The 16251-nt window shown below is 40.6% G+C and overlaps 1 protein-coding gene across 1 annotated transcript in view; it reads right to left on the bottom strand.

The window, feature by feature from the left end:
- Positions 1-16251, bottom strand: part of LOC127635078 (SH3 domain-containing kinase-binding protein 1-like) — a 67082-nt gene that overhangs the window by 31867 nt on the left and 18964 nt on the right. The window contains exon 2 of the mRNA XM_052114854.1: positions 5595-5752. Within this exon, the coding sequence (XP_051970814.1) occupies positions 5595-5752 (158 nt within the window). The remainder of the gene's footprint in view (positions 1-5594; positions 5753-16251) is intronic.

Below are 16251 nucleotides of genomic sequence, written 5' to 3'. Positions count from 1 at the left end.
GCTGTTTAGAGCGGACTTTACCGAACTACTGAAATGCATTCTTGTAGGAACGTTATAATGGGGCTAAAGCATGTTAAGCAGATGCTTAATCCTGTGTTCTCGACGATGGATTATGGTTGCATATCTGCATCAGTAAATACTACTATGGCGTTCGTTATCGCTTTAACTCTGTCTGAGCTTGCAGTGAGAGGCTGCTTGAATGCTGTGATGAGATTAAGCTGTTTTTGCTTTGCTCCCATAAACTCAAGAGACACATGTGGATGATGTTGTCACAAATGAGTCATCATGTTAGATGTGCTTCTTGAAACATACCCAAATTTGGTGAAATAGCCGACACACAGCCTTCGTCCTGTTCAGTACTCATTGCCCAGTATTATGTAGTTCACTGTAGTGAAAACATAATGCTCCCAAACGACAGATTTTAGAGACAGCAGTGGGTCTTCAATTATTTGGTTAAATCCAACATAGTTGGGAAAAATTGTGAGCTAGCTAGTATAAATTTCACATGCATTTATCTGATCTGCAGTTTCTAGTGCACCATGTGGCACTCTGTTCAGTTACATTTTAGTTCCGTGTGTTCCCATGTTGCTCTGCAATCTTTTGCGTTGTTAATCATATGTTGTTTTAATATTGGTTTCACACATGCTAAGATATGTAATCATTCGTGTAATCATAGGTTTGGCGCAGATACATGCACCGTTGCAGCTCAATATGTTCAAACCAGCATAGGTACGACACAGAAGTATAAACCAGCCTTTAGTGTCAAACACAGTTCAAAAGTTCAAAGTTCTTGAGAATGTCTTGTCATAATACATAGATTTTATCTGTTTATAATCTGTCTATAAAACTTCATGAAGTGCATGAAATTCAAATGCAATACAATTTGAATAGACATCCTGATGACCATGCTAAAAGAAATCAGCTTTAATCAGCGTAAGCTGGTTTACTAGTCTTAGGTTTGTTTATTGGTTTGGGGTACATTTAAGGCCGATTTATGCTTCTGAGTCGAACCTGTGGCATAGGCTACACCTAGCTATGGCGGTTACGGCATAGCCTACGCCATAGCCTGACATGTAAACAAAATTCAACTGTGCGTCGCGGCGACGTAGACCATATCAGCTGTGACTGGTTCCCTTTAACCAGAGACCGCCCCCCAGGGTAATAACAAGGACATCTGAGATAGCGTCACATTTTATCCAGTATTATTTTAAAATCTATGCATCATATCATATTGTATTTTGGCTCATGGCCATTAAAGCAATTGTTTCAACTGCAATTGTTTTAATTCTGTTTGTGTTTCATGAAGTTACAAACAAAACACAACAAAAAATATATCTATTTACATCTTATAAACTCTAAAAGCTTTTTCTCTGGACCTTTACTTGATATTAATTTGATATGTGAGTGAAATAATGAGTTTTGTATTCTACTTCCCATCAGCACAATGATTCAAATGTATGGTTCAGAAGTTTGTCTAGAATAAATTATCATATTTCATAAGTTATAGAAACAGCACACTTCTAATTTTCCAGCAAATTAAAAAGCACCTGGAAAGAGTTGATTATATTGCCTATAAGCATTCTAAAGTCTCTTAAAACAACACCTATTTTGTGTTATTCAGGCAAGTAGTTATTAATTAATTTGACAATTTATTTTTCATCATGGAACATTAAAAGTATGCCAAAATATAAATTTATAATTTTTATATATAAGTGACTAGAAAAAGCATACAGTAATTTCCTCATTTATTTTCTGACTGCAATGCAGGCAATATTATGTATAATAAATATGTACCTACATTTCAACATGTTCACATACTTTTAACTTGTTTTTGATGCTATAATAATTTAATAAATACTTTAGAATCCAGAAATTTTATTTCTTTTGTTTATTTATGAAACATATAGTATTTTGGCTGTGTACACACAGAATGACGCAGACACACCATTGCAGAACAATAAATGCAAACCAAAGAGTTAGCCACTACAAGCTAAACACTAGCTTGGTCAGGCTGGGAGACCCTGCAGCTGAAGAACAGGTTGGACATGCAGGGACACCAGGTAAGGACAGGTAAGGAAACCAGCTACAGTACCTCACCTCCAGCCTATACCAGTAATTCAACCAAGGATGGGTTTTTTTTGTGCAAGGGAAAACATGTGATTGTCTTTTCTATGAATAGTTCTGCTCTTTATGCGGTTTCCATCAACATAATTTTCACATATATTCACACTGGCAGCACAAGTGATTCTGAACAACTTGTTGAAAACAAGTCAGTTTACAGGAAGTAATAAACAAAACAAAAACAAGATGAACTGAACTGAAATGTGACTACAACGCATCCCATTTCATGCCTTATTTGTGTTAACAAGTATGTAGCGTGACAGCACTAACAAGCTTCCATAGATTCCTCCTCGCTCTTTAGCTCATGACAATCTGCTGGTGAAGTTCATGGGTCTCCTGCCCCTGAAAGTCTGGTGTCATTGGAGTGCATATGTGACAGAGATACACACACACTCTCTCTCTCTCTCTCTCTCTCTCTCTCTCTCTCTCTCTCTCTCCACTCCAAATCAACACTGGCATCCTGTTCATCTCACATCTCTACTTTCTGCAGTATGGCAGCTCATTGTGAAGAGAGAGACACAAGCTTGCTATTCTCTGACAGTCAGCATTCACAGTTGCCTGCTAAGTTCAGCTCAACACACATACACTTGCAGACACACTAGTGCTTGGCAATCCTTAAAATATTCACAATACTGTATATCAGTGATCAGAGCCCTATATATTAAATTTGTTTTATTTATTCCCAAATTCTGTTTTATTTTTACCAAAATGTTTTTTCTATTTAATTTTTTCTGAAATCAGTGTTTTAAAGTTATTAACATTTTATCATAAAAAAGGCGTTTAATTAAATTAATTCATAGAACTTTAATCAAATGAAAACAAAACAATTACTTTTCAACATACTACTAAATTATTTATCAAATGAAGTGCTTGCAGATCCTCACGGCACATTCCAAAACATAACATTGAAGAATTTATTTTGTCAAATACATTGCTGCACAATGAAATCATAGTATTAATTAAAGTATTGATGAATATTTGTATTCAGTACAACAGCTCTCTTGCTTGTGAGCTATTGCTTATATACTGTATAAAGTAATTACTATTAATATATTATTATTACTATTAATATATTAAAGGGATAGTTCACCTGAAAATGAAAATTCTCAAATTATTTACTCACGCTCATGATATCCCAGGTGTGTATGACTTTCTGTCTTCACCAGAACACATTTAAAGAGAAATAAAAAATATCTCAGCTCAGTAAGTCCTTAAAATGCAATTGGATGGTGCACTTGATACACGCGAGAACTGATGCACATTCGTCAGCAGGAAGAGCAGCGCTGTTTACAAGTGAGAAGGAAGAACGCTGTACAGTATTTTGGTTGGTTTTAGTTTAGATCTGTATTTATCTGTTTCTTTACTCACAATGGTGCATTTGTGTGCTTATCCTGGATGTCTCAACCGAGTGGAAAATGTGAGAATTTGTCGGTATCATGGCAACAGAATGCGTCACACGAGAGACTGCTGGAACTCCACCCTGTTGTGAAGCTTCCGAAAGCACTGGATTATAGTTAATAGTACTTAAATAGCATCAAAAGTGATTGTATAACATTAATTTAACTGCTGGAGTCGTATGGATGACTTATACTGACTATTTGTTATTTTTGGAGCTTCAAAAGTGAAATTACCATCCACGTGCATTTTAAGGACCTACTGAGCGGAGACATTTTTTATTTCTCTTCAGATGTGTTCTGCAGAAGAAAGAAAGCCATGCACATCTGGGATATTATGAGAGTGAGTAAATAATGAGAGAATTTTCATTTTTGGGTGAACTATCCCTTTAATACTACCTTGTATACAACATTTTACTGTACAGTAGTATTATATTTCTTTCGCAGTTTCTTCAATTTTACACTTCTGGTTAAATTGACCCTTCGCTAAACTCTGCCACTCTTGGTCACAGTTGCTCACTCTGAAAGCTCTGCAGAACTCCCCATTGGAATGAATGGAAGACTGACCTGTTTTTTTTTAAATAATGGTTAAATTACACAGTAATTTGATTAAAAACTGGAGACTGTGAATCAGAATCAAGGTAAATGATTATTACAATCACTAGAAAAAAGAAAAACTTAATCAAATAGGGATTACACATCTAATAACATTAGCGTAAGTGAGCAGAGCTGTTTATAACGTCTCATAACATGCTTTAATTTACCTTGGCATAAATGTAGGTGTCGTTGCAGATGTTACAGTATATGTTTATTTTGGAATGAGGGCTGACACAGTTTAATCCATAACATGCTCTTCTCCAAATTTATTTAAAGATTTTTCTCTTTTAAAACGAAAAACACTGCATGTTTCCTCTCTGGTAACTCGTGTCAATATTACAAATGACCCGGCAACAAGGTGTTTTACAAGTACTCAAACACACATTACTTCCATAGACTATCATAATAAAATTGTTGGTCAAAAGTGCTTTTAAGGTGGGGCTTAGTGAAGGATCAATTGAGCTTTTATTTTGGCGACTATCCATATGAAGGTCTGGGTTTGAGTTTGTACGTTTTGTTGAATGATGAAACTTCCCACTTCCAGCTAAGCAGTTCAATTTATAACTTAAAGTGCTTATCAAGCCACTAAAGGCTGCAATTTAATTATATAAATATATACTCTGCATATGCTCTTTTATTGTTATCTTGGTGCATAAAAATAAATTTCATTAAACATCATTCTTCCTTGAGTTCATTAAAAACTGTTTGGAAAACATGCCTTCATTATTATTAAAGGAATAGTTCACCCAAAAATGAAAATTCTCTTATTATTCACTTACCCTGACACCATGCCAGATGTGTATGACTGTCTTTCTTCAGCAGGACACAAATAAAGATTTTTAGAAAAATGTTGAACACCTGTAGATCCTTATAATGTAAGTAAATTATCGATTTGTTTCTAACACCAACCTGTCACTTCAGAAGACATTAATTGATCGACTGGAGTCATGTGGATTACATTTATGCCGCCTAAATATGCCTTTTGGACCGTCAAATAGCCAGTAGCCTGATGGCACCCATTTACTTACATTATAAGGACCTACAGGGCTTCAACCTTTTTCCATAAATCTTAATTTGTGTTCTGCTGAAGAAAGACATCTGGGATGGTGTCAGGGTAGGTGAATAATGAGAGAATTTTCATTTTTGGGTGAACTATACCTTTAACACATTTTTAATTTTATTTTTTGGTTTAAATAATGCTCTATTATGACTGTTTAGTTTAAATAATGGTTCCTCTGAAAAAATTGTTTTAGCTGTATCGGCCAGCCCTAACACACACACACACACACACACACACACACACACACACACACACACACACACACACACACACACATCACACTCACACTCACACTTAAAAAAAAGTGTTAATAGCAACTTGTTCGTGCTTAATAAAGACAAAAGTTGAGCAGAGAGATTGATTTGATCCTTTAACTCCAAAACTGAAAGGTCAAAAGAGCAAATGCTGAGCTCAACACTTACCCTGACGAAGTTGTCTGGGAAGAACCCCCTCTGACCGTCCAGCTCCCCCTCCCACCAGCCCCCTTCATCCTTCTTGATGTTACTGATGATGTTACCGACAGCGATGGTCAACTCGTCATCGTGCTGGGCCTGGTAATCAAACTCCACAATGGCATCCACTGAGAGTGTGAAAAAGAGAGAGAAAAAAACAATTAGAGAGAGTGAAGAGAAATAGTTAATAGACATTACTGTTTTATCTTCCGTTAATGCCTGATCTTCTGTAAAGCTGCTTTAAAATGATGTGTGTTGTGAAAGGCTCTATACAAATAAAATTGACTTGACTTTACTTGAAAGAGGTTTTTAGAGGTCATGGTTAACAACAGGAAGCAGGATATTCAGTTACAGTATTACTGTACAATGCTCAAACAGACCTAAACATACAGCTCCTTCTTGATGTCTTATGGTTGAACATTTTCTGTTTTCAAGGTTTTTTGGTGGTTTTAAGTAATTATTGTGTAAAATAAGTGTACATTTAAAGATATTTTGTGTGCATCTCATTTGAAGTCAATATATATTGGCATTACATTGACCAATCTGCTACCTGGTCCCCAGATATTGCATTTCCATCGCTCATTGATAAACCAGTATCAATCAGACACAAATATTCAACTCGTAGCAAATAATAATAAAGATAATCTCTATGTACTCTTTTAAATTCCTACAGAGGTGCTATTTCTTTCAGGGAAGTGCAGTATGAGCGACGTCACCCTTGAGTCTTCCCAGCTCTAGTTGGAAGTGAATTGTGTGTTTGCATTAGGTCATAATGGAAGGGGGTGGAGGGATGGATGGATGAGTGATGGAGACAAAACCATCAAAATTATGTGTTTATGAGTCATGAAACCATGCCACACAAGACGAGATCACACCCATGCCTCGCTCTAATGGAAGAGCATGCTGCACACACACATAAACGCATACAGCAGGACACTGAAAACATCCTTTGTTATTTATATACAGGGTTGGGAAGTAACGGAATACATGTAACAGGATTACGCATTTAAAATACAAAATATAAATAACTGTATTCCACTACAGTTACAATTTAAATCATTGGTATTTAGAATACAGTTACATCCAAAAACTATTTTGATTACTGAAGATTACTTTGCATTTTGTTGTCATTTGTTTCATTTAATATTTAGTCCTTTCAGATGGAAAACATTTACACATATAAATGATGCGATCCAAAGAGTATTTGAACAGCGGTGAAACACTTTCCTATGATGTCTGGAGCAGAAGAAATAGAAATAAACCTTGTGTAAATTGTCAGCTTTACGCTAAACAAAATGCTATTTCTAGCAATTTTACATGCACGTTACCAGCACGATCATATTTCTTTATCAAGAAAATTCACTTTGGAACATCATTTCTTTTTTTATTGTAAGACCTTTGATATTAGGGCAAAAATCGTATTCTTGTAAAAAAAGAAAATCTTGTTTCCAGTAAAAATATCTAAAAATCCATAAAACAAGATCAATTTGATTTATCTTGTTTTAGAAACAACACTACATAAGATATTTAGGTTTTTCAGAGAATGTATTTTTAACATGTGTATTTTGTCTTTCTGTACTGGCAGAAATTTTATAGACAAAACAAGTGAAAATAAATTCCAGTGCTGAAGATGTAATCCAAAGTATTTAGAATACATTACTGACCTTGAGTAATCTAACAGAATACATTACAAATTACATTTTACAGCATGTATTCTGTAATCTGTAGTGGAATACATTTCAAAAGTAACCCTCCTAAAACTGGTTATATACGACTAAAAATTTACAGTATATGGCAACTGTCGATGTTGACAAGGGGAGTTTGTGTCAACAGAAGTGTGCAGAAGACGTTTCGCAATTTCTCATGAAATCCGTCTACAACAGAGAGTGCACTGCCGCTCCCTGCTCAAGGGTATATGTCAAATCATCAGATACTCTGCTACATGGATGATACTGCAGTTTAGGCAGATATAAAATCATGGCCCACATCTGGATTGGGCAAAATCAGGAATTTAAGAATTTACATTTTAGTTCATGATTTTTGCATTACATTCATATTGAAATGGACTACCGGTACATAGGATGTTTAACTTGGACTTTGAACCAGAATGACAAGAAGGAATTTCATGAATTGAAATTTTTTTCAGGAATTTCAGTTTTGCTTTTTAATTTTTCAGTTTTATATGATTAATTTTGACTAATATTTTGAGGTTATTTTTGACAGACCTGTATATTTTAAGCATATGTTTGCTCGGCTGATTAGATATATTTCTCTAATCTAATTTCATTGCTATCAATTACTATCAACAAAACTGTGTTATTAATTTTGTCATACATCAATACACAATTCCCATGCACCACAATGTTTTTGAATGACCTTCATTTTTAAGACATAAAATTATTTAAAGACATAAAATGAAAAAGAAAATGAAGTGTTCTTCTAGAATGGTTAATCAAAAGTTAATTTATTAAATATAGTGAAATAATGTCTTTAACAAGTAAAAGTTTTTCAGGTGGCATTTCATAGACTAAGATTATTAACATTCTCTTATATTTTTGGAAATGTTACACATTAATGCATTTATTTTTATGGTAGCATGTTTATGGGTTATAGATGGGTAATAGATAAGACTGAAAAATGACATGTGCTATTAAAAACTACACTTACAGTTATATAGTTATATGAATTTAATTGAATTTCATGCCATTTTAATCCTACTTCCTTACATTCCAATTCAACTTACAATTGCATCCTCAATTCAAATTCAGGAATTGAAATGGAATGTAAAAGGCACTCTCAATTCAGTTTGTAAATATCGCACAACCCTGGTCCACAGACACACTGTAAAGATCATCAGATGACCCTATAGTCTTGTTGAACGTTCTGAAAGTGCTGAGATGTGCAGGGAGCAAAGCATGAGGTTGTATAACTGAAATCATTCAGCCTGCAGACATAACAAACAAAAGTATTCTACGCTTCCAAACATCTGGAGGATCACACACGCCAACACACACACACAGAAAGCATCTACAGACACAAGCCCACACATGCTCTATAAATACATATTGTTATGGAGATTCAAAAACCTATTCATCATCTCTAGTGGCTGATCAGGCACAATCTGCTGACTGTTTTTGCATTTCCTAGATTGATTTTATGGGGAAACCTAAGTAATGGACTTAAACATGCTAAAATGTGTTAAACAGAGTTGAGAGTAATACACGCTTGTTAAAAAACTTGAAAGTAGTTAAAAGCGTAGTCATCAAATTAGCCAAAGACTTGTGAGTCTTGTGAGAATTGTTCTGAATTTTTAATCCATTGAAAATTTTTTTTTTTTATTACTAATTATTTTATGAAACTTTGAATTGAATGCTAACTTGAATTTCTGATTTTTCCCCTTATGCTGTAATGGCGTCATACTCTCAAGCTGCATGGACTCCACAAGTTGCAAAACTTGGTGATTCATGTTATCTAAAAAATCACGTTATCTGTAAAATAGATTTTACAGGTGTACATTCAGTATAATACTTTATTTTATATATTAATATAATTATACATATTACATACACTGCACCCATCTACTGAGGTACTACAACTTGGGAATTAACATTACTTGCATTTGAACATTATATTTACAGGCAAATTGGCATATTTTTTTTTTAGACATTTCTGTTGAAGCAAAGAATTGTGGGTTGTGAGTGCCCACGAAGGATACACCTCATGCATTCCGGTGAAACAAGGTCACATTCAAAGGCTGCATTCGAAGTGTCCTAATTGCTTTTCTGAAACGAGGCAGCATTGATGATGAATACGGCCGACAAATAAGACCTCCAGAGGATGCAGCCTTCCAAACATGACACAGCCTTTGCCTCTCAATTTTACTTAATAATATATAATTGCTTTCAATTAAAAAAAAAAAAAAAAAACCTAGAACTTTCAATTTACTTCCAGATTTAAATAAGCTCTTAAATCCCAGCTTTTCAATGTGAACTCAAACTTTTGAACCCCATTGTATATAGGCAGTGCTGGAAAGGCCCTGATGGTAATAAATTACAGTTTATTCCAGATAACTTTTAAAACAGAAACATTACACTTGATGAGTACAATAATACACTACCCGTTCAAGATCTGCCTTCTTCATTTTTGAGAAATTGCATAACTGGAAGACAGGGCCCTACTGAATATGAACATTTTATGAAGGCCACAATGTATTTTACATAGTATTTCTGTGCATGGACTGCATCTGATGGATGTTGTAATTGGAGCAAAAACTCAAACTCTTGCACTTTCTCCCTTGTGGACTCTGACGTGGCTAATTCATTCTCCATCTCTTCTCTCTGGTACATTATGCAGTTAAATTTATGGCTATTTAATTGGTATTATCACTGTTATTGTCTGTAGTCTTCACTGTTAATTATATATTATTGTATAGGACTGACATAGTCTTTAAATATACAGTATATACTTTAATAAACAGTAATTATAGCAGACAGCTTGCTTCATACAGTTTTCAGTTCTGCAATAGTTCAAGGGGTCACTTTATTGTTATCATTCTTAATAATTTATATCATAACTGTGATATACAGTAGAAGTGCAGCAATTGTAGTAAATGGACAGCTTGCATTTATGTTTAAATAACAACAAATTTAAAGAAAATTATTTGTTTCTGGAGACTTGCTTTTGCGATCCGATCATATGTTATGCATTTGGACCTGCTTAAGTAATGTCAATAGGAATTAATTCATGTTTTTGTCACATTGAACCCACTCATGTGTCAGGATTTGGGCCCACCCCTCTCTCCCCTCCCCTCTATCACTCCTGATCCGCTGCCCTGCAAAACAGAGATGCGATGCGACCACCATTCACTTGATTTGTATGGAGCTACAGAGCTGAAATATGCTTCTAAAAAAAAAATTATGTTCTGCAGAAGAAAGAAAGTCATACACATCTGAAATGGCATGAGGGTGAGTAAATGATGAGAGAATTTTCATTTTTGGGTGAACTGACAATTTAATGCGCAATGGGTGGTGGATGTGTAGAACTTTGTGAATGATGAGTGCTCCAATCAAATCAGCACAGCTTCAAGCAAAGTTCTGCGGGCATAGATTTTGGATGGGTATAGAGATCACCCAGGGACCTTTCTATATATTGGCTTATTGTAACACCTAAATCACAATTCATCTTTGACCTTTCCACGGCCCTGAAACACCATGTTGAGTCTTTCAGTCTCTCCTGTTTAAAAATAAATGTTTTGCTAGTCATTGAGACGACATCCTGAGACTGATGATCGGTATGTTGGTCCATCTGTTTTTTTGTTTGTGTTGTCCTTTTTCTCTTGCTTTCTCACTCTCTCGCTCTCTCTCTCTCTTTCTCTCCTGTTTTACAGCTGTTTGAAGTTTGGATTAGAAAATCAAATGTGACAAAGCACAGCTACCAGGTTTATAGTGGAACATCTTCCAAAAAACCTTCTTCCCACAAACACATACACCTCTGCACCAAGAATACTTAAATTCCCTTTGAATCTCAGCCACGCCGCAAAGATTCAGTCTCCATCTGACTTTTCAGCATGACTTATCCTTATGCCTCCTACACACTACATGATTTTCAAAGACGTCGGATTGTGGTACTGTTCATATTACACAACTGTCTGTCTTGTTATGGAAGTTGTAGAGTTTTCAAATTACACGAGGAATCGGCGACAGGGGTGAACACATTACAAAACATTTCACTACTGACGAATCCCGACGACTCCAAATTACGTTTCAATACAGTTTACAGCCCCAAACGAGTACACAGGAGATGTGATACAAGATACAAACACATGTTTGATCATACGTTATGCATTTCAGAATATGATGTGTACTGTATATTTTTTTGTTCAAAGTTTTTTTATTGAATGACAACTTTGCAAAAACAATTATTGTATGATGAAATATACACATTTTCCCTTTTTTAAACCAAACATACCCCACCCATAACCCACACTTCCATCCAATTACAAACAAGCCTGCATTTAAGAAATCCTACTAGAGATGATTTAAAACACACATCCAAATTGTAGTACATAACGGTATAAGGCTAAGAATAAGAAAATAAATAAATAAATAAAATTAAAAAATAATATTTTTTTTTTATAAAAATAAATAAATAAAAAATAAAAAAAACAAATAAAAAAAAAATAAATAAAATAAATTAAAAAAAAAAAAGGAAAAGAGGGTAGCTACTCTAGATATTGTTGTAGTTGGTTTCTCAAAAAATGTCAAGAAGGAGCGCCATATTTTGTCAAATTTATTCTCAGATCCCTGGTTGGTGTACCATATTTTCTCTAAATTCATACAGGACATAATGTCCCTAATCCAATGTGAGTGGGAAGGAGGAGCAGGATCTTTCCACTTGAGTAAGATACCCTACGAGCTAATAAGGAGGCAAAGGCCAATACTTTCAGCTTCCCTTTAGGCAAGCCCAAATTTGGAGCAATGCCAAAGATGCCAGTAAACGGGTTTGGCTCAATCTGATGCTGAAGTACTTCAGACAACGTTTGAAACACTGATGTCCAGAACTCGTTCAAGGTGGGACATGTCCAGTACATGTGAAAGAGTGACGCAGGTGCGCTCTTACAGCTATCACAGGTCGGGTCCACATCAGGGAACATACAAGCTAGTTTGGTTTTAGATATGTGAATACGGTGTACTACTTTATATTGCACAAGAGCATGTCGGGCACACATGGAGGTAGAGTGTATCCGATCCAGGACTGAATCCCACATGTGATCTGTGAAGGCAGAACCTAGGTCCTGCTCCCACATGGTTCTTATAGCTGCTAATGAGGGGCTATGCAACTTTGAAATAAGGTTGTAAAAAACAGAGATTGTGCCTTTTAATGTGGGGTTAACAGAAAGAAACATATCGACAGGGTTGGCTGGGGGTTTATTAGGGAATTGAGGAATCAACTTCTGTATATAATGCCTGACTTGTAAAAATCTGAAAAAATTTGTCTTTACCAAACCAAAGTTCCCCTTCTGTCGCTCTCTCCACGTTGTGTCGGAGAAGCGACACTAGGGTCTCTCTTGAGCGCCGATATTCACCTCTGATCTTATTGAAAAGGGCCAATGGGAGTTGGCAGTCAGTATTTGCATATCCCGCCCCCGGACATACGGGTATTTAAGCGGCGCAAATACGGGAGTTCATTCAGAAAATTTCTTCGGAGCCGATGGTCTGTCTGCAGTTTGCTGCGAGTTACACGCCACTTAAACGTTCCTGTTTTCCTCTGACGATCTGCATGCTGTTGGATCTTGATGGCGCACAACAGCGGCTTTCTCCTTCTCAGTGCACGCCGTGCACTGTTGCCCCTGAGCGCTTCGATAGCGCAGACACGTATACACACACACACACTGTGTATTAAAAGAGTTTTTACTAAAAGAGTAATTTTCTCTAAAAGAGCAAACACAGCGGCGTTGAACGTCCTTTTAAGGACGCCGTCTTTTCAAGATGCCTTTCCGCCCCTGTGTCGTTCCTGGATCGCGGTAGAGTGCTCTCTGCTTCAGACGGCCACAGGCGCTGTCTCGTGTGTTTGGGCGCGATCACACCGAGGCGGCGTTTGTGGATGGTTCATGTTCTCACTGCGAGAACATGACCATGACCACGTTGCGGTCGCGGCTCACTTTCAACAGAAAGCAAGCCACCCCAGCTGCACCCCGCATTGCTCCTTCTTCCCACGGGATTAAGGACGGTGCGGTTGGCGCTGGGGCCGATTTGGGGCGGCAGCGGTGCAGTTTCGCCGGGTAGCCCCCGCGAACCTCCCGTTCCCCGACACGCTCGCTGGTCTCTGTCCACGCTCGCGGCGATAGCGGCTCGCCTCACGGCCCGGCTGTCTATCCTCCCGAGTCCGAAGCAGATGAGCTCGCCGCTGCATCGGAGAGTGCGGTGTCTGATGCTGAGGACTCCCCTGGACTGCCACCTTCGGGCCAGCAGGCCCAGGCTGAGGCCGACGCTCAGATGTCCGACATGCTTGCCCGGGCCGCCTTGAGCGTGGGGTTGGACTGGAACCCTCCATCCTCCCCACAGCCTTCTCGGTTGGATGATTGGCCCTGTAGGACAACATCCTCGCTTAACGCGAAGGCCTACACTACGGCTGGACTCGCTGCCTCTGCCCTGCATGCAATAGCCCTCCTGCAAGTCCACCAGGCCAAAGCTCTCAGAAACATGCACGGGGGTGGACCTGATCCTGATGTGCTGCAGGAACTGCGCTCAGGGACCGACCTCGCCCTGAGAGCGACGAAGGCCACAGCGCAGGCACTCGGACAGACGATGGCCACCCTAGTGGTCCAGGAACGCCATCTTTGGCTCAACCTGGTCGAGATGCGTGAGGCTGACAAAAACCGCTTCCTGGACGCACCTGTCTCCCAGATTGGCCTTTTCGGTGACACCGTCAAGGACTTCGCCCAACAGTTCTCCGCGGTGAAGAAGCAGACGGAGGCCATTTCGCACATCATGCCCCGCCGCAGACCTGCCGCCACGGGCCCTGCCCCGCCTGCCCACCGAGGGCGCCCCCTGCGAGGAAACCAGCTCCTGCTCTGCCTCAACCCGGGCCCAGCTCTCAGCCCCAGCTGCCGAGCACTCCGCAGGCGGCGCACGCCCCTGTCTCACGTAACCCCTCCAAGACCCGGAAGGCTCCCAAGCGTTCCTGAGACAGCCGACCCAGAGCCGAAGACGTTAGCTCCGGAGGTGGTAAGACCGCTCTGTCCCCCGGTGGAGGGCTGGGAGGAGAATCCTTTGTTTTTTCATTTGCCACACCCCCTGACGGGGGCTGTGGTACCCTCATTCTCAATAAAAGAGCTATTTCCTTTGCCTCTGGGTCACCTGGCCCGCAAATGCCGTTCTCACGGCAATGTGCTTTCAGATCACAACAGTCCCGGTACACCAGACGTGGCGATCCCGCCTTCCGCCTGCCCACGACTGTCCCCCGGCTGGCCGGTTCAGACGAGTCCAGAGGACGCCAACATCAGACCTCCTCCTCAGTCAAGAACCCGCCCCCTGCCGGGCGTGCGGAGCAAGGTAAGTGCTTTGAGTCTATTCTCAGCACCTCAGCCTCAGGCCGCAACGAAGCCGCCCGACGCTGCATTACCTGTTCCGCCCCGCTGCGAGGCCCCGCCGGTACGCCCAAAATACTCGTCCCTTTGGTGCCCCTAGCGCAGAGCTGGGAAGCGTGGCTTTCGCTTCCCAACGCATCACGCTGGCTGCACCGGACCATTCGACTCGGTTACGCAATTCAGTTTGCCCGGCTCCCGCCCCCCTTCAGGGGTGTCCGCTTTTCCGCAGTACACGGCGAGCACGCCAGTTCCCTGTGCACAGAAATTGCGACCCTCTTAGCCAAGGGCGCGGTAGAGCCCGTCCCTCCAACCGAAATGAGGAAGGGTTTCTACAGCCCTTACTTCATTGTACCCAAGAAAGGCGGCGGCTTACGACCAATCCTGGACTTGCGAGTTTTCAATCGGGCCTTGTTAAAACTCCCGTTCAGAATGCTTACGCAGAGAAATATTCTGGCTGGCGTTCAGCATCTAGATTGGTTTGCAGCGGTGGACCTGAAGGACGCGTACTTCCACGTCTCAATTTTGCCACAACACCGACCCTTCCTACGGTTCGCGTTCGACGGCCAGGCGTTTCAGTACAAAGTCCTCCCCTTCGGCCTGTCTCTGTCCCCTCGCGTCTTCACGAAAGTCGCAGAGGCGGCCCTTGCCCCGCTACGAGTAGCCGGCATCCGCATTCTCAACTACCTCGACGACTGGCTCATCATAGCACACTCTCGAGAGTTACTATGCACACACAGAGACCAGGTGCTCCGGCATTTCAGCCGCTTGGGGCTTCAGGTCAACTGGGAAAAGAGCAAGCTCACTCCGGTTCAGAGCATTTCTTTTCTCGGGTTGGAGTTAGACTCAGTCTCAATGACAGCACGTCTCACGAGCGAGCGTGCTCAGTCGGTGCTGGACTGCCTCGCTTCCTTCAAGCCAGGCACAGTGGTCCCTCTAAAACTTTTCCAGAGGCTCCTGGGGCATATGGCGTCCTCCGCGGCGGTCACGCCGCTGGGGTTGATGCATATGAGACCACTCCAGCACTGGCTCCAGACTCGAGTCCTGAGACAAGCATGGCACCGCGGCACGCATCGGGTAAGGATCACCCCCGCCTGCCTCAAAACACTCCGACCCTGGACAGACCTCTGCTTTTTACGGGCAGGAGTGCCCCTGCAGCAGGTGTCCCGACGCGTCCTGGTCACAACCGACGCCTCCCGGTCCGGGTGGGGTGCCGTGTGCAGCAGGCACGCAGCAGCGGGCCGTTGGAAAGGGGCCCCGCTGCATTGGCACATCAATTGCCTGGAGTTGCTGACCGTCTTTCTTGCTCTCAGGAAGTTCCTCCCGTTAGTTTGGGACAAACATGTCCTCGTGTCCCAGGAAACCTCCCACTGCCCGCTCTGGTACGCCCTAACAGAGGCTCCCCTCGGGACAGACGCGCTGGCACACAGCTGGCCCTCGGGGCTGCGCAAGTACACATTTCCCCCAGTGAGCCTTCTTGCACCGGTGCTGTGCAAGGTCAGGGAGGACGAGGAGCAAGTCACGTTGGTGGCCCCGTACTGG

This window comes from Xyrauchen texanus, chromosome 42 (assembly GCF_025860055.1).
Source record: "Xyrauchen texanus isolate HMW12.3.18 chromosome 42, RBS_HiC_50CHRs, whole genome shotgun sequence".
NCBI lineage: Eukaryota > Metazoa > Chordata > Actinopteri > Cypriniformes > Catostomidae > Xyrauchen > Xyrauchen texanus.
The sequence above is the reverse complement of the archived record's forward strand: the minus strand, read 5'-3'. Positions and strand labels throughout refer to the sequence as shown.